Source organism: Colius striatus, chromosome 9 (assembly GCF_028858725.1).
Source record: "Colius striatus isolate bColStr4 chromosome 9, bColStr4.1.hap1, whole genome shotgun sequence".
Lineage (NCBI taxonomy): Eukaryota > Metazoa > Chordata > Aves > Coliiformes > Coliidae > Colius > Colius striatus.
In genome coordinates, this window is record NC_084767.1 from 28,727,233 (window position 1) to 28,746,674 (window position 19,442).

Consider the following 19,442-nt stretch of genomic DNA (forward strand, 5'->3'; position numbering starts at 1 on the left):
AAAAGCTAAAAGTTTGGATTTGGACTTTAACTTCCATGATTACTGCCACTACAAGATTCTGCAAGATATACTATCAGGGCACTTGGAATATTTTCAGACTGTAATCTTCACACCATGCAGAGGGTGGAATGGTGACATAAAATTGGTTGGCGTATTTTGTCTTTATTTTCTAGTGTATTTGTTGGCATATTTAAATATTACAAGGCTACTTGTGCTGGAAGAGCATTTCCTCTTTGAAAATTATATAAAAAAGATAAGAATCCCTTTTTTATCTAGGGAAGTCAGCATATGGTCTTTTATTTTTAATATTTTGATTTTTAATTTAGATTCTAAATTAAAACCTAAATTAAATTTTGCTTTCAGAAGCAAAATATTGTGTTTACATGGTTTTAAGCACGTATATGTCAATTGCAAATGCTACTATAGATATCATTTGTGTTATTTTTCTACTGCTGGGCATACAGACAAAATGTAACAGGTGGTAACATTTGGATAGGAGGGATTCGCTTTACTTTTTTTTCACTATAGTTACTTATATAAAAGTAAAAAAATCATTCAATGCAACAATTTGAGCTCTGTATATGCAGGTACAGAGAAACACCAAGCAGCAGGAAGTGGTATTAGCAGGTTTTGATCAAAAACAGTATTAGCTGGAGTAACAGATGTAAGTTAGTAGTAGACCCTGAAACAGTTTTCACTGACACATGGTTTTAGTCTTAGGAACTGGAGATCGACAAAATAACCTGGAATTATAGGCTCCTGTTCAAAAATCAAGAATAGAAGTTGAGAAATTGTATATTTCTTGGTTGCACATTAGCTCACTTTAAATATACATGGGCATTATACACACAGTAGTATTAAGACCTGGTATTAAGATCGCTATGTGTAATTCAAATATCACTTGCCTTAATTAGGCAGGATTTTTTTCCTTTTTTTTTTTCCTTGAGAACATTTATTTAGCTCAGGCTTGCTTATATGCCTGAGCTGAAATTAGATTTCAGAGTAAAGTTGTTTTAAAAATCAAGGACTGATTTTTTTCCTCTTCCTTCTTCACCCTCAATCACTGCCACACATCCTTTCCTGACATCCAGCCTCAAAAGGATTCTGTCATTTGAAGCAAAGGCCAGGTTTCATTCTTTTCTTTTTGAAAGTTTTAAAAAAAAAATTGTTCTTTACATTGTCAAGAAACAGCTAGGCTAAACAATTTACTCCAATGCAACTTTCAGTCAGTCACCATTCTGTGGTTTGTATGAATCTTCCCTTCCAAATTGTAATGTGACCCTCACTCTGCTCTCTTCTGGAGTGGTTACAGCTTTATGTGCAGTGAAATATTTTCAATTAGACACTGGCTACATCCCAACATTATCACTGGTTAAACCACTTTCAGCTTTTTCACATAGACAATGAGGTACGAATTCTTATTACGATGTGTAAAGAACGTGAAAAGCTTTAGAATTCAAAAAAAGAATAAAAATTGCAGCGTACTTGCCAGCACTAATTTGTTGGCTTAGTATATAACATTTACTGATGTCATTTATGTAACAAGGGTATATAAAAATAAAAGAGTCGGTCATAGCTTATTCCAGTTATAACAAGGCTCCACAGAACTGAATTCTAGCTGTATTCCCTCTGTTCTGGGTAATATTACCTCTCATTTGGAAATAAGTTTGAGGTGTAGAGTCATGGCAATTCTTTCTATAGCAAGACCTTTAATAGCCAATAAATCATCAAGTGTTGGTGGATTTTTGCTTTCAGTTGAAATTTTTTGTGCGATCACAACAATACTATAAACAGCCACCACATGCTTATTTGTAAACCAATTCTCTGATCTGAGGAAATTCAGGCTAAATGCAGTATTGAGCTGCTTTACATGGCTATAAATTAGTTAAATTAGCTAAGAACCACTTGTGTTTGTTTAATTAAGACTTCTAACAATTCTACATGGTGAATTCCCATATGCCTTTTAATACCAGTCTGCTGAAGGATAGGAGTTTACTGGCACCTCTAGAGCTGTGATCTGTACCTTCAGTTCACCCAGACACAAAGTCTAGGAGTAGCAGTCTCAGACAAAAAGTAATGCAGGTAGGTTATGGGTTATTCTAAAGCTGTTTTGCCAGATTTTTTAGCAGATATAGTAGAAACTCATTCAAATGAGTTAAAAAAACTGAAACAGCATATTTCACTGGATGCAGTTAAGCAGTCCAGCTCCAAATTCAATGGGAATTACTCAAAGGCAAACAAAAAGAACACCTTTCCAGTTTTGGATGACACAGCTGGCATCATGTGTGGTCACTGTGGGTAGAAGCTCAGTGTACCAGTTAGCTTATGGAAATGAAGACCTGCAAGAACGTGGAGAGACCCAAGTTGACCCAACATACCTACAATGATAACACTTCCCCCATGGAGCTGCTAGACCCCTGTACTGCTGTGGCTCGTGTTCGTGCTGAAGTACAAATTGCCTGAGCCATGAGTTGTAGATTAAGCACCTGTGTACTTTGGCATTTCCCCATCTATATCAGAGTCGTTTGATCATCAGCTAATACCATTCAAAAGTTTAGCAATTACATGCTGGGTAGCATGTAATTGCAGAACAAAACAGCTTCTGCAGAGATAAGTCTCTTGGCTAAGATTTGGTTGAACACCACAGTGAGAGGAACTCTATGTAGACAGAAGGAATTACGATAAGATATATTTCCTTTAGTATCTTTTCTGCTGCCAGCTCATGATGAACCAGAAAATTTGGCTTCTTAAGCAAGTATCAATAACTTGCTATTAAAAGGCAGACTCAGGAGACGAGAAGCAGGAATATGAAGCTTTTTGCTAAATAATTTTAAGTGCAGCCATCTTATATTAATTCATCTGTGCAAGCTTTCTCCAGAAATGCAACACTCTACTATGCATTAAAAATGTATTAAATAAATAATTAAAACCTGAAAAAATGTTAGTGACTCTATGTAATGACCTTCTCTCAGTTAATATTTCATTAACATACAGTTAAAACATCTGTGAAAATCTAGATTAGATATCAGCATTCTTATTATATATTATTGCATCTCAGCACAAGATATCCGAATAAATGTAGTAATATTTTATTGATCAAAAACATAATACTTGTTTCAGCAATTAAAATGCAAGATGATTCTTATGAACAAACTGAAAATAAAGCACAACCAAAAAAATAACTTCACATTTTTTCCCATGTCATTCTTAATGTAAGCAATAAATACAATGCTATAGCTTCTATTAATCTTATTTACATAGTACAATACTTGAATGTAGCCTGGTTTCCAGCCCAAATGTTTTATGACATGAAAAGGAATATATGTTGCAGCACTTCTACAGCCAAATACTGTAGTAGATCATCACAATGAAAAAATTCAACAAATGCTAACAATAAACAAACAACAGAGGGGACCCTGAAATGGTATGACTTATTAATTGAAGACAGTAGCATTAAGAACAGACAGTCCCTCTCACAGAATACTAACATGCTGGTATTACAGATACCAAATACAAGGAAAGTGTTTCTGTAGCCCCTGTAGATTGATACAATAAATCCCCACTAAATAACAAAACAAAAAAGGAGCAAATAATAACAAAAAAGTCTTTACATGTTCAAAGGAATCTCAGAGCTTCACTCAAATAGAATTTATTTCCATCCTAGAAAATAATGACGACTACAACATTCTGTGAAGAAGGTAATAAGCCATGAAAAATTGGCATAAAGATTTTAATTTATTGTGACAGAAAAATATTTTAAGCAGTAGACTCTTCTCTTAGTTGTGTAGGAATTGAAACAGGTGAGGTAGGAAGATAAAATAGGGAATTTATATTTTCCCATCCCAAATAGGAAATAGGTTAGTTAACCTCATGGGGAAGGGAAACGCAACTCTCTCATGTCAGGTAACCCTCCACAGCCAGAGTTTCTTGCACATCCAGCTGGATGTGTGTGTGTGTGTGTGTGTCTAGAAGCATGCTCTGATTGTCCACCTACAGGTAGGATGATTTCTGTGGAAAAACACTTTCAACCCTAAATTATTATAAGATTCTCTAACAGAGGGCAGGCAACAATTGGCAACTAGTACTTTGCAGTAAATGATAAAAATGTATATTTGAACTGCCTAGCTGAAAAAGGAAGCTTAATTAAAAACTGAATATTGTATCACACTCTAAACTGTCATGTATGTTTTAATTACAGCAACCTACCAGGTACCATTGAAATAACTGTCTGATAATATACCATAAAGGACTTTTAAATTGATAGATATCTGCCTGGGCTTGGATTCTCAGCTGGTACTCATCGATTCTGAAAATGGAACTCAAGAAAACTTTATACCAGTTGATGATCAGGTCCTCCCAAGTGTAAAGATGCTATACCAGAGCAGGGATCTTTCTGCACCACTAGTATTTTGAGAACATTGTGCAGATTTTAAGTAACACTACAAAGATCAGCAGGCAGAGTTTTAAGTAACCTCTGGTGTTTTGGCAGACACTGTTACTGTACTCTTACAATCAAAGGGATTGTGACATCTGATTGCCAGATTGCATACTATGTAAAGTACAGAATCCAACTGATTTTCAGATCATTTCCATCAATCAACCAGACAGCCTTGTAGAAGAAAAGAAGTATTGATTTGTGCATCCTGAGATTCTATATTATGAAACTAAATAATTAATAACACACTTTCTAAATTCAAAATCCAGACATAAGAACTGTAAAAAACTACAGAAAGGTGCAAGTGGTGTGAACTTGCACCTAAAGTTTTCCTCCTAAAGTTTTCTTTCTAAATGCAGAGTATTTCAAAGCCTTATGAACTCACAAACCAATAAACACTGTGTGACAGTAAATTAACTAGATGCTAATGACGCTTACAGAAAAGCTACTGACAAAAATGTTTATATGTTGAATTCAAGTTGTTTATACACAAAATTGCTTATTTAAAACTGAAGTGCTCTCAAAGAACCGTGTTTCATTTTTTTTTTTTTGACTGGCTATCATGCCCCAGATATACATGAATTAGCACAACAGTCTATCAACTCCAGCATCTACTTTTCTTTTACTTAGTTTTGTTTTTTCCCCACTTGAAGTAGACTTGCTTACAAAATAAACCAATAAAACTTTTACTTTTGTGATTTGTAGTAAGACTTACACTGCAGTACAGAAGTAAGCAGAGTCTCAGACTTGCCCTCTTGTCTTTATGCTTGATTTTAAAAAGGTGGAAAAACCAAACTGGCCAGACCAAACCACCACTATCTTGGAGGCTGTTATCTCAGACTACCTGTTGGGCTTTTTTGAGAGTCAAATACTGGACACAAAATTAACCTGGATAACTTATTGTTATTATTACACTTACTTCAACCATTTTCCTTTGTTCTGTTTTAGCTTGCGTTAAGACAATACAGTACTATGGTATTTACACTCTAAGATTCCATAGGCAAATGAAGTGGTTTCAATGCAACACAGTCTTATACAAACTTGCAGAAAAAATAAGAAATCCTTCATTGATTCCCTTTGTACAAAAAATTGTCAACCTCATCTACACAGTAGAAACTGAAGAGGCAAAGTCTGCATCCTTATATAAATGCACATACATATACATATATGTACACATGTCCATACTATATAGATACACAGAAACACAAATATTTGTATATATGCAGTTATATACATACATATGAAAATTGTGTTGGGTTAGTTTGCATCATTTGGGAGAATTACATGCCCCAAGTTAGGTAAAATCTCCTGGCCATGAAGTTATTAAATCACACTTGGAGTTCATGAGGGAGAGTGCAGTGGCATATGCTGTGCCTTCAGCAGTCAACCATACAGCTTTTCAGTTTTTAAAACAACACTTTCCATGTCATGGTAGCCTTTCCCATTTAAGTGTTCACTGGTGCAGTCGTGACTGTAGCTGTAGCCTTGCACGTCGCTGATTGAGGAGACGGTGTAGGAAGCAGTGCGCATGGCATCCGAGTGGCTGAAGCTGTGCTCAAACTGGATTTTATACTGATTCCAATGTCTTCTCAAAACGGCTTGGACCTGTGCCAGGAAACAAAGAGAAATGCATGTAAAACATTTGGAAAGATATCATTGGACTTCAGTCGTTGACTCTCAAGTGCCATAATGTGTCTAAGTAAATTCAAGAGTAAGGCTCAGTACTCCTGAAAAAGGGGAGTACCTACATGTGATCTGGCACATGAGATGTTCTGAAATATTTACAGTTGAAGTAGGCATGATTCTTTAGCAATTATGGTGTGAAAAAAATATATTTTGCAATTGCAGTGAATTAGTTGCTCGGGAAAAGCAAAGATTACAGGAGCATCAGCATCAGATTTGTTGCTTTCTCCAGTGTGAACTGAAGTCCACCAGTGTAGACAGCTCAGATTTATGGGTGAAAAGAGTCAGTTCTATTTATCCTTATCTTCAAAATAATCCTCAGCAGCTGTAAATACTTATACTCTCAACAAACCATAATTTACATTTACTATAGTTCTGGAAAAAGAAAGGAATTGTTAACTTCTGATTGTACTTTAATGAAATGAAAAGTATTTTCCAAACTCTCTATTTCTACGAGTGTTAAAAATCAAGCCAATAAAACAGCTGAAGGCCCCAGATGGTTTACATCTCCAATGAAAGAATGTGATGCCTTTTTCTCCTACAGTACGGTTAAACACCTGTGCATGTGGGACTGACCAAGCATCACATTCAGGAGATGCACATGGAATTAGTTGTTCAGTGAAGATGCCAAGCCGGGAATGCTAAGAATAGTAACAGCTATTGTTGTTGCTTTTTTAAAGAGAGTTGTTTTTTGGGTTTTTTTCAAATGTTAAAAAGACCTACCCATAGATTATGAATATTTCATTTCATCTTCAGCCCCACTTTGTACACAAAGTATTCTGGCATTGACTGGCAAGGCACTGACTTGCACAAAGTGTTTGGGGGCCACTGAATTTATCTAAGTAGTGCAATCCAAATTAAAGGCCTCAGTCACGAGCATGACCTTCATTTCACATTGTTACAGACAAAGGAACTGTGAACAGTGATTCTCCCAGTTAAATGTTGATACTGTGAGTAATCATTTTTAGGATTTTCCATAGGTCTTCAGGGTTTCTTTTGTGTTTGCTTTACATTTCCCTAACACAATGGCTTCTTTTGTCTAACTTTACTCTGGCTTTAATTATGAAAAATAAAAATAAATAGAAGAAAAGGGATGTAATTTTCAGACTTCCTGCAGTCTGTTTAAAGGAGAACTTAACATTTTTCAAAATCCTTGTAAAGAAAATGTTAAAGGGTAAGGGAATAACTATCAACTGAGTAACATAAGAAATTAGTATTTTAGGGCAAAGGATATGGCCTATTGCTGTTCATAGAACCATTCCAATCCACTCAAAACATCTAAACAAAGATTTAAAAACATTGAAGAAAAATCAAGTGTCTTAATACTTCTCAGTATCTGATCTTTTTGCTCTTCATAAAAAAATTCTGTACTTCTTCCAAGTATAAATGGAGAGTTCTTGTTTCATCACAGGAAGTTTTTGATTAATTAATTTGCATTGCATAGCAATATATTGGACTCGATCATCTCTTAAGTTCCCTTCCAACCCCTATCATTCTATGATTCCATGATATAGCCTTGAACCTTCACATGGGTTGAATCTAGTTCCTGCGATCCCTCATAAAACCAAGAGAAAAGGCACATTCAAAATTCCATATTTTCCAAGAAATAAGCTTGGAATTTATTTAAATCATATCAGTCAATGTGTGTATATCACTAAGTTATGTTCCATTTGTTCTCCTTTCCATAGTCAATTACCTCAATAATATTAGTGTTTACTGTAGACACACACAAAAAATTAGATATTAAGCAATTTTCACTTTAGATAAGACAGGCTGGAGATGGTAAATGTCAGAAACTGCAACTAAATGGCTTAACCAAGGTCAAAGGTGTCTACTGGCAGAGATGGGAAATAAACTAGACCTGCTGAATTGCACAAAAGCCTGTGCTGAGGTCTTCTTCACTTCCTCCTGCCTGCTTCCGTAACATTTGTTTCTGCATCTTATTTTCAATCGTTTATAATATTTGTAAACCAGTCCTAAAGGACATCAGTCCTTACAGCTCAAGAGAGCCATGAGTATCACTGCAGCACCAGCGCCTTCAGGCTACTTCTAAGGCCAAGCAAGGCCAGCAACAGACTGCTATACAGAGTGCATCCTATGTGTCCACCCCCGTGCCTCTCTTGTGCACTTCTAACCCAGCTGTGCATTCTGGCATTCTTAAGCCCTCTCTGTTACTGCTGAATCAATATTTCACCTCTGTTTTCCCACACATCTCTTCTTATAGGGTGTTAACAGTCTCTAACACTGTTTAACAATATTTAGCACAGTTTAACAATATGCATGTCTACCCTTGAAGTGAAACCAGAACTTTTGTTGCTGTTTCCTCAGCTTTGAGTAGTTGCAGAGAGCTGTAAATTCAGCTTAGGAGGGGCTACACTTTGTTATTGATTACAAGGAAGAGTATTAAGCAATACATTTAATGAAATGTTGACAAAGGGATTGTATAACCCTGCAGACTCAAGACCATAATCTTTACTGCAACATTATTGTAGACCTATGAAACAAAAGAAAAAAAACCCAAACCAAACAAACCCCACAAGCCTTACATGGATACTGTGGGTTATTATTGTCACCTGCTGTTGATAGCTCAGTAGGAATCTTTCTACTGATTTATCAGAGATCTGGGATAAAGTTCTCTGGGTACAGCCTGTGTCACCCCCAAGGCCACTCTAGTCCAACTCAAACTGGAAAACACAATGAGGTAGTCAAGAAGCATCTTATTTTGTGGAGTGCTAGGACATGAGTAGAATGTGTGTGTCCTTATACAGAAGATAAAGATGATGAGTTTGCACTGTTTGAGACAAACGGGTGCTCTGTGTGTTAGAACTGGATTTGACAGACCTTGCCTGGCTGTGCTGCTCAAGAAGCTTGGAGATGTTCCTTGGATGCAATCAGCAGGATATACCAGCTATTTTTCTTTTCTTGGTTTCTTTTCACTAGAGCTCTCAGCTAGAAGACCACTGTTATCTTGTTTTTTGCCAGAGAGGCACTTGAACAGAGATTGGCCACAGAATACATGTGTGCCTGCAGGTTTTCAGGCCAGAAGCTGAAGCCTTTAGTATTCAAAGGAAACTTTTTTTTTTTTTTTCTGTGCAGATGTTTTCTAACTACACTGTCATTCTCCCTGTGGATTTCTTTACTAATATAGTTATTTATAAAGCCAAAAGTCTCTTCTTGAACATGGTTCTCCTCCCTCTCTCCTCTGGCCTGCTGAGGCCTCAGCTGGAGTACTGTGTCCAGTACTGGGCTCCCCAGCTCAAGAGGGACAGGGAACTTCTGGAGAGAGTCTAGCTCAGGGCCATCAAGATGATCAAGGGACTGGAGTATCTTCCTTATGAGGAAAGGCTGTGGGATCAGGGGCTGTTCAGCTTGGAGGAGACTGAGGGGCGATCTCATAATTACTTACAAGTATTTGAAAGGTATAGGGCGAGGGGTAATGGACAAAAGCTGGAACACAAAAAGTTCCACCTGAACTTAAGGAAAAACTTCTTTACTGCAAGGATGAGGGAGTCTTGGCATAGACTTCCCAGCGAGGGTGTGGACTCTCCTTCTCTGGAGGTCTTCAAAACCTGCCTGGACACATACCTGTGACCTGCTTTAGCAGGAGTGTTGGACTAGATGACCTCTAGAGGTCTCTTCCAACCCCTACAGATCTATGATTCTATGTGTAAAAAAAAAAAAAAAAAAAAGTGAATAGTGGTCATTGAAGCACTGAACACAAAAGTGGTTTAAAAAGCAGAGATTTTTACTCTGTGGAAAGCAAACACAAACATGTATGTTTAACTGACACAGTTGAGGCTCAGGGTCTAGAAATTAAATGACTGCATTAATAAATGTTAAAATGGTTAAATTCTCCTTTTAACATTTCCTATTGGCATACATTCCAGCAGTGATGCATCTGTGACCATTTGTAGAAGCAGTGTAAGAGCTCATCTTTTACCACTGCCCAGCTCATAGTGAATTTAAGAGACTGAATTCATGGGATGACTCAGGTTTACTTTTTTTACACAGCAGAAGAAAGCATGTAAAAAAATATGAGTTTGTAACAACAGAGTATTAACAGATAAAATTCTTACTGATTATAATATTTTAAAATTAGAGTTTTGACTTGTTTAGGTAATCAAGTAGTCTCAGAAGATCTACAAGAATTGAAAGGCAGAACTGAGTAGTGACAATGCTATTTCATAGAAACTGCAGAGATGTCAAGGGGTTTTTTTCCTCCAATTTTGCAATGGAGAAGAACAAATTCTGTATGATTTTTTCCAAAAATCTGTTTTAGATGGCAATCTGAATTATAAAATTTAGAAAAGAAAGGGTGTGGGAAATGTCAATGCTGAAAGTGAGCAAGTGATCAAATTACATCCAGAATGTTGAATGATGTGTTCCGCTTTGAAGCAAATGTAGAAACAGGACTTGAACCTGGACCTACTTTATGTTAAAATCAGATCAAAATCATTGTTCCATTCCCACTGAACTGTCAGAAAGCCTCTCCATCTTTCCTGTCTCCTTGGCAAAAAACCCTCAAACCACTGAGACTCATACATCTTGGGGGAGGGAGCAGAAATAAGCCTTGAAATCCTGTGGTAGATTCATTGCAATTCAGTCAGCTTCAGATTTAGGAAGGGGAGGAACAAAGCTCTGCATAAATCAATTTTAGTATTAGCCAAATATTTACCTGCAAGTAAATATTTATCTCCAATAACATTATATAAGTACATTGATACGATTTTAGAACATCAAGAAACTGAGCATCCGGTCCCATGAAAAAATCTGGTTACTCCCACACATTTGCTTATAGCCATATACAGCAACCACACTCAATGTAGAACAAGTAAACAGATGTGTAGGAATAAGTGTAGCATTGTAACTGTTCCTCTACCAAGAGTGTTTGCAAAGTATCAGTTAATTTTTTGGCGGAATGCTTTTGTTCATCTCTGGGGGGGTTCCTGTCTTTTTTTTAGCAAGCAAGAGCCATATTAAAAATTTAGTATTTTTTATAGGCTTTCTACTCCTTTGATCTCTGATTCTTTAAGAGTACCCTCTACAGCCTGAGGGCCAGAGGCTCTACACAAATTACTGTGTGCACGTCTAACTTACAGGACCTTGATCTAGTCAAGACAACAGCAAAACTTGTCAGCTTCAACAGGGTCAGTACCACATATTACTGAGATACAGCACAATCCTCAAACGTAAGAATAAAGAAGTTAGTTCTTGGAATTGACTGGTTCCTTAAAAGCACACTGCTTATTTGATGCATGTTTCTGACCTAAGCACAATAAGCTATTAAGTCCTTATTTTTGGAATGATATTTTTTAGCAGTGCTAAAAAACTGTTTACTGAACTTCAGCCTAAGATTTCCCCAAAGAGCTGTCATAAGTAGAGCAGTATCTCAGCACGGCAACATGTTGCAATATGCTCTATTCCTGCTTCAGAAAGGTCAAACGGGATTCTCCATGATAACAGATGACATACAGCCTCTTACATAGACAAAGCTACCTTCTGGATAGTGAATTACCTTTTACTTTACTATCATATTTATTAAGAATTCATATCAAAGTGACAATTGTCTTCAATTCCTTATATAATCAGGAGATATGTACACAGCTCAGAAGAAGTCACCCTGAAAGTACTTACTGATGCCACCAATGACAGGACAGTCTACTAAGCTCTGCTCTTGGCAGCAAGATTTTTTTTTTACTTAGTTCCTTGTAAAACTTAGACTTGTAAAATTTAGACTTTGAACATTTTTTTGAATGATTTTAAAATTATCACCTCTCTAATTGCTGAAACATACAAAAATATAGACTAGGAAAAGTATTACATAATAATATAATGTTACTTAAAATAATGCTACTCTACCTCTCCATTAAAGAAGCAGAAAATTGTAGCCACCAGCAGACCCTGTAAAACAAAAACAAAAATATTCCGCTTTATTTCACACGCACGTGGATTTTTCCAGGTTTGAGATAATTAGAGGTTACTGATAAAATTCAGATACATAGCAAGGAAAATGTAGTACAGATCTAAACTTGGTGAATTATTTCTAAAAATCCATTATTAAAAAGTATTGGGCCAGCTGTCTAGCATGATGTTTCTTTCCTTTAAGAGATTAAACTTCAGCATAACAACAAAGTTCAGGTCACATATAAGAACATTGCATGAAGGTCATTAAAAATTAAAGTAACACAAGGATTTCTCCTTCATTTGCTTCCCATGCCAACTGCTGTCTAACTCAAGTGAGCAGAAAATGTGTCACGCTTCCTACCTGGTAGTGCATAAGGATGTGCATCACATAGTCATACACCTCCTCAGCGATCCGGCCTTCTGGTCGCCATGGAAACAACACAAATTCAATGCCAAGGAGTGGAACAAGAATCAAGGTAGCTCTCACTGCTTTCATATACAGGTTGGATTCTGCCTTGTGGGTGTCTTTCAGCTTGGTTATAAGAACACGAACAATATTTAGCAGGAAGAAAAGATTCACCTGTTCGAAAAGAAAACGACAGTCTGAGAAATATAACAGTCCTCCACACTGCTTTTCTGATACTAGAAACAAGAAACTCAAGATAAATCATACTATACAGATAGCATGGTGACTGTACGACAGAGTTAAAACTCTTTGAAAACACCGTCAAGTAACAGTTCTAGTACCATTCCTCTTAAGCAAGTGTCCACCCAGTGTCAGTCTTCTAGCCTTACCAATCCATGCACCTTTCGCTCAGTACCATGGTAATGGTACACAGGTGAATGAATTAGAGGTTTAAAAAATGATGCCTTTTTTTAGGTCACTCAAGAACAAGGATGACATTCTTCTGTCTTTGTCTTCAATATGGTTCTTCAAAAAATTATTTTTCAAATACAAATTTGATACATTTCGAGAGAAAAAAAAATCTGAATTTTAAAAAATAAATTTAAAATTGCGGTAAAAATTCCTGCTACAAGGAACTACGTACTCCTGTAGTCAAAGAGCAGGTTTAACATTCTTACAGTGGCCAATGGTTGGATTTTTTCATCATTCAGCAGAAATGCAAATGGAGCAAAGCAGTAAGATGATGCCCTATGTCATTCTCATGCACTACTGGACTTCATGATTTCTACGGCTATTAAGGACTTTCTTGTTAACAGTGGTGTATATCTAGTAATTAAGTTTCACAAAACCTGAAATAATCCCAAACTGAAATGACAACTATGCAAACTGTATCCTTCAGCATGTGAGCACTCACTGCGAGCAACTACAAAACTAATACAGACCTATATGTGTGTATAAGCATAAACATACACCTATACCCAAGGGATGATTCGTGCAGTGTGGGATAATGGTAGTACAGAAACCAGAGCTAGAGGAGACCCAGAGAGCTCATTCAGTTCTGTCACCCTGTCCCAGGAGCAGAGACAGGACAATGCTGCTTAAGGGAGCCTCCATGGAAGACAGAGACCTAGAGTCTGGTCCTATCTCTTCTTCCAGATAATTGTCTGTCCTTGTCAACAACTATCTAGAGACAAAAGGGATGGGGATGGGGGTATGGCGGGCCGGGTGGGGGGAAGTGTAGAAAGATTAGGAATTCCTGGTCTGGGGTGAGGACGAGTGCAAAGAAGGAAGCCATTTCAGAGCATATGTTTCTTCCTTGTCCTCCACAACCCTGGCAGAATTCTTTCATGTCAGTTCAGGTTTTCATGATAAACAGCTGTGTATTGTTATAGCAACAAGGCCCTTGACAGATATGTGATGTTATTTATATTCTACTTACATACTATTTAAATAATTTCAACAGGAAATTGTTTTATATAGGAAACTACAGCATGAATTTCTCCTGGAATTGTCCAGCTACCTTTAGGCTTTGTTTAAGCACCAAGGTCTTCTGATTTTTTTTCTCAAGGGATTTATTTAGATTTTATGCAGTCCATGATCTTCATCCAACTTCCTATAGTACATCTAGACAATAAGTCCTTCCTCCATTTCTAAACTTAATCCTTCTCAAATCTACTAGTTCAACATCAACATGTCTCAGTTTTCAGCTCCCTTGTGTTTATGTAGCATGGTCAACTCATAGGAGTTGGCCTTGATGGCAACTGAAGATGAAAGTTGCAGCCAGGAAGAAAATACCACCACTATTTCATTAACAACATGCTAAAATATACCTAACTTTATTAATTTATCCACTTACCTACCAAAATGAAAAACTATAAAAAACAAGCACATCAAGAGTTTGCAAATAGGTATGAAGGCAAACAGAAAAGATTAATGAGGGAAAGCAGAGGACAGAGAACAGTATGATTGTCACTAAAAGTATGCTGCACCAATTTTTGATGTGTATCTCTTTTGTCACAAATACAGAGAGATCTGAATTAACTGAATTCTTAAAGTGATGAAAAAAGGTCTTGACTTCAGCAAAGCAGTGAGGAGATTTTTACATTCAAGCAAAAGTAGGCCAGTGGAACTACTTGCATATATATTATCATCAAATTGACTGTGATGCTTTGTAAAGCCCCAAAGGAGTCCCACTGTGCTAGCTGCAGTATGAATACATTGTAAAATACCAGCAGCTCCACAGTGAACCAAGCAAATGAACAAAAATGAAAACAAAGGGAGAGAAGGCAATCCTAGATAAAAAGAAATGTGGGAATTTATACTGAGAACTTAGTAGAATTTAGGTTCTGCCTTAAGAGTGGCTGTTGACTTAGCTGAGCTTATTAGTCAATAGGGGCTGAAGTTCTGAATGAAATTCTCCTCAGGTCCATAGTATTTGTACTTCTCTCCATGTTGAGTATGGTAATCCTTAGGATGACATAAGTAGACCATTCTCAGATAAAAAAATTCAGATATGCTTAGATACTATCTGGTAGCCACTGTGTGGCTTTAAATATAGTTATGCAGCTTGAGATCTTAGCTTGCTTGAGCCTGACTTGCTTGGGCAGAACATATGTGTATGTTCGTGAAGACAGGTCTTACACTTGGTCTGTGGACATTCCCAAGGCTGGGAGGAGGAACGTTAAGCATTCAGCTTCTAAACTCCTAAGTCTTGCACTGAGTCAAGCCTAAAGTCATTAAATAGGTCAGTGACAAAGTTAGGAACTCCTGACCTTTCTTCTAGTACATGTTCACCAACTACACTTATTACTTGTAAAAGAATGTACAGATATAAAGGCTGTCAGTCTAAGACACTAATAGATAACATAGTTATAGGACAATACAAACATCCCTGTAATACTATTTGTATAAATAATGGCATAACCAAATCAAAATGAAAAACTGTTTTACTGTGAGGGTGAGGGAGCCTTGGCACAGGCTGCCCAGGCAGGATGTGGAGTCTCCTTCTCTGGAGGTCTTCAAAACCCGCCTGGATGCATTCCTGTGACCTACTTTAGCAGGGGGGTTGGACTAGATGACCTCTAGTGGTCTCTTCCAACCCCTACGGATCTATGATTCTATGAAAATCTCTTTCAGTGTCACCAATATAAACTAAGTCATTAGTGCACAGGCACATCACAAATCTACACTGAAATGACCACTGCTTTCATAAACATTCAAATTAATTGTTTTTTTTCCCCTCCTCTATTTTGATCAATATTTGTCTAGTGTAAAAACTACCATCACCCTCTATTGCTTCCTTCTCACACTATTCCATTAATTGTGGTTGCTTAGACAAACAGTTGTAATTAAATGGTGAACTGAAGACAATTCCAGTCAAAATGCAACCTATGTCTGCTCCCATTTCCAGTTTCTTTGGCAGGGATCTGCCCACAGTTATGTAATAACAGGGATTATAAAAGCAGCGTTATTGTTAACTTTGTGTAACTGTAGGATTTTCAGGGACATACTGGCTTCTGCCAGTTCTCCCTGGCATCCACTTCCCACCACCCTGACTACCCAGTCCTCTTTGTGTTCTTTGAGATCTTGCTCCTGAAAGTAGAAATGGTATCTTCTCCTTTGTTATCTATTTTGAAGTTTAATATTGTTGCTTAAACATCTACTAAAGCAGGTCATGCTTAGTAAAGTGTGAAAATTTTATCTGGCATGCAAGCTGCTTAAGCAAATAAGGGTTCTGTTCAGAAAGTAGAAACACATGCATTTCATCTAGTCTTTGGCTTGTTTTTCCTGAATTGACATATAACATTTTTTTTTGTTGTTACCAGAAAGGAGAGTAACTCCTTTAAGCTATTTTCACATCACACACAAGGTGTTGTTTAATCTCTATTATTCCTACATGATTTTCAAATAAATTTGTTGATTTTACTGAAGAGTTAGAAAAACGCAGAAAAGCCCACCTTCAGTCAGTCCATGAAAAATATAGGAACAAAGATATACATATTTTTAAATTGCAAAGATAATTGATATAGGCTTCTCCCAAAACAGAGGCAATTATTATCCCTCCACTAAAACTAAAGAGCATTCTTAGTGTTGCCTTGAATGGAAAGAAGACCTGACAGTTTGGGACTGATCCAGTATATTTGAAACCAGCCTTGCCACACTTTTCAGTGTGACTTGGTGAAGGTCACTGCTGAGAAGGAGAAAGTGATCTTACATCCTAAAATGAGACCATTTCACAGAAGATGTTATAGTCACACAACTTTAACACAAATTTTTCTGTTGTTATTTAAGCAAGCTCTGACTAATACAAATTATATTTCAGCTTTAAAGAGCTTTATTTAAGTGATATATCTGTGAAGAGGTACCTGGACAAAGGAAGTAAGAACTCAAAAGGCAACGCAGAATAGCATTACATATTCTGGATGAAATATAGTACCACTGAAGTGAGCAAAAAATCCCCTGTCCCTGTGTGTGAAAACAAGTTTTTACCTTCTATGTAAATTAGAAGAAAAAAGTTGAAAGGATTTAGAATTGGTTTTACATTTACAGATCTGACGATCATACAATGAAAGATAAGTCTGCAGACATGTATACAATACTTTTGCCAGATCAGCTTGACGTTTCTGTTAAAACAAAAGAGGTAACTGCAATATATAGTCAGCAGCTAATTCCAGTTACATATAGAAGGCCTCTACACAGCAGCATCCTCTGCATTACACATCCATAGATATCAATTACATAGATAGTTGTGTAAGTAGGTATATATTAGTATATTGTTTTATTATGCATCTATTTCTGTTTGGGAATCATCTCTTGACTGAATTTCATAGGTTAAATTCTATCCTGGAATAACTGAAGTACAATGTGGATTCCTATACAATGATGTCTCAAGTTACATGCCTAGAACTTAATGTCTCCAGTAGCAAACATTTGTTTAATAGAGCTGGCATGACCTTGGAGTGTAATATAGAACACCGTGCTTTAAGAACTCCATGAGGACTAACAAAGCAGAGGACTTGCAATACCCAGTGGCCATTGCTACATTAGTATCGTAACAGAAGACACAGATATTTGCAGAACTGTTTCCATTGGTTCTTTCCCAAGGGCCAGCTCCAGCTTCTCTCCATCCTGTAATTCCCACCCACAGTCAGTCTTGACATCCAAGAACCCTCTTTTTGAACCTGAGTGAAGTCCAGTCTGTAGCTGTCTGGCCATATTAGCACAGAGACACAATGATGGTCATTGCAGGATCAATCTGGCAGATGGTCTGGGCAGTCCAAAAGCATTATCAGCTAAAGGAAGGATTTGAATGTGGCGCCACAGTATTCCAGGTAATACTGTCTTTCTCACTAGCATTTAAGGGGGTTGATAGTAAACATTGCAAAACCCGTTTCTCAAAGAACAGCTCCTTAATAAGGCCAAGACTTGGTCTCTGGACTGCTCAAGGCACCTACTGGCTTAAATGACAGTCCTGTGAATAACAACTGACTACAAAAGTTAGCTTTAGGCTCTTACCAACTTTGTAAGTCCATTAAAAAAAAAACAGAAAAAAACAAAACAACAGAAAACAAAAAAAGAACCAAATTATTATCTGAAAAATGCTTACCAAGAGAGCAGCACAAATAGGGCCATGGATAATGTACAGCAGATGAGTATCAGAGCTGATCCAACAGCTAGAGAAAACAAACAGGAAAAGAAAAAAATTGGCATTTCATTATCTGTTTGGATTCCCTTTTTTTGCCTTAAAGAAAATCAAAGTCTTGAAAGCAAGTAGAGATGGTACTTACTTGTCATTATAATATAAACTTCTAGCAACTGCATGTATGCAGGCAGGGATCAGTGGGAAACCTGCGAAGAAAAAACAATATTTTCTTCATATGTAAGCCTGACTAATAACTAAGTAAACTTATATCTCTTGCAGGAATCTTCTATACTTTTACATTATGCAAACTATACATCTGCAGAGCAAATAAAGTAACCGGAGCCATTTTCATTTGTTTACTCAGATTTCTTTCTGAGAGGTGTATGAAATCTTATTCCCAATATCTGGCCCAAAAATTCATATGAACACACAGAAAGAAAAGGGAAATCAAACTACAACTTTCTAGAATGTAACAATCAACCGTCATTAACACAGATTTTTCCTCAGACTGCAATACCTAATAATGCTAAGTATATAGGTATATATGGCCATAGCTGCAACAATATTAACAATTCTGATTGTGTCCACACTGATACTTTCTGGGTATTCAAAATACAAGGTCATCTGCAAAACCTATTTGAAAGAAGACTCTGGAAATCAGAATTAAAATTTAATTAGAATTTATTCAGAATTTAAAAACTTTAAAGAATCCATAATTTCGTTACCCGGAGTCCTTGTCACACTGGTGGTACCTAACGCTCAGAAACTGCTGAGCATCTGTGGTATTTTAACCACATCTCAACTATGTCTGTAGTGAGAAATCTTGAAACCCAGCTACTACGTCACATTATAGATAGATGTGCCAATACACTGCAGCTGAGCAGAAAGCCCTCATTTGCACTTTGTGAACATGCTGTTGTGCATTATCTGAAATGGCCAGGTTTGCATGTTAGCTTTGATACTGAGACCTTTAATTATTTGAGACCTCCAGCTACAGCTATTCTGTATTTGCTTAATGAACAATACAGGTCAAGTGGAACTGCTGAAAAAATAAATCCTTGGCCATCTCTAACTCAGTTCTGACCCTCCACCCTAGACATGGTGAGAGTTCTCTGAAAACAAACGTTCATTCCTGAATAAACATCTTTTAGAAGAGGAACAATGAATAATTACTTCTTAATGTCTTTTTCATAATAGGAGACTTCTTTCTCTATACAAAGGAGGAGTTGCTTCCTGACTCCAGAAATGCATAATCTCTCTTTCAGCAAAGACAGAGGTACATGCGACTTCCTACATTAATATATCTAAGCCTGTTAAAACACTACAAAGATGAAGGGTGTACCATCATTGTTCAAAACTAGCAGCTCAGAGAA

General features: G+C 36.9%; 1 protein-coding gene across 1 annotated transcript in view; it reads right to left on the reverse strand.

The window, feature by feature from the left end:
* Window positions 1-3,067: 3,067 nt before the first annotated feature.
* Window positions 3,068-19,442, reverse strand: part of CALCRL (calcitonin receptor like receptor) — a 65,806-nt gene continuing 49,431 nt past the window's right edge. Inside the window, exons 9-13 of the mRNA XM_062002643.1 lie at window positions 18,215-18,275; window positions 18,034-18,100; window positions 12,384-12,602; window positions 11,978-12,019; window positions 3,068-6,040 (exon numbers count right to left, since the gene is read on the reverse strand). Coding sequence (XP_061858627.1) covers window positions 5,819-6,040; window positions 11,978-12,019; window positions 12,384-12,602; window positions 18,034-18,100; window positions 18,215-18,275 — 611 coding nt within the window. The 3' untranslated portion in view covers window positions 3,068-5,818. The remainder of the gene's footprint in view (window positions 6,041-11,977; window positions 12,020-12,383; window positions 12,603-18,033; window positions 18,101-18,214; window positions 18,276-19,442) is intronic.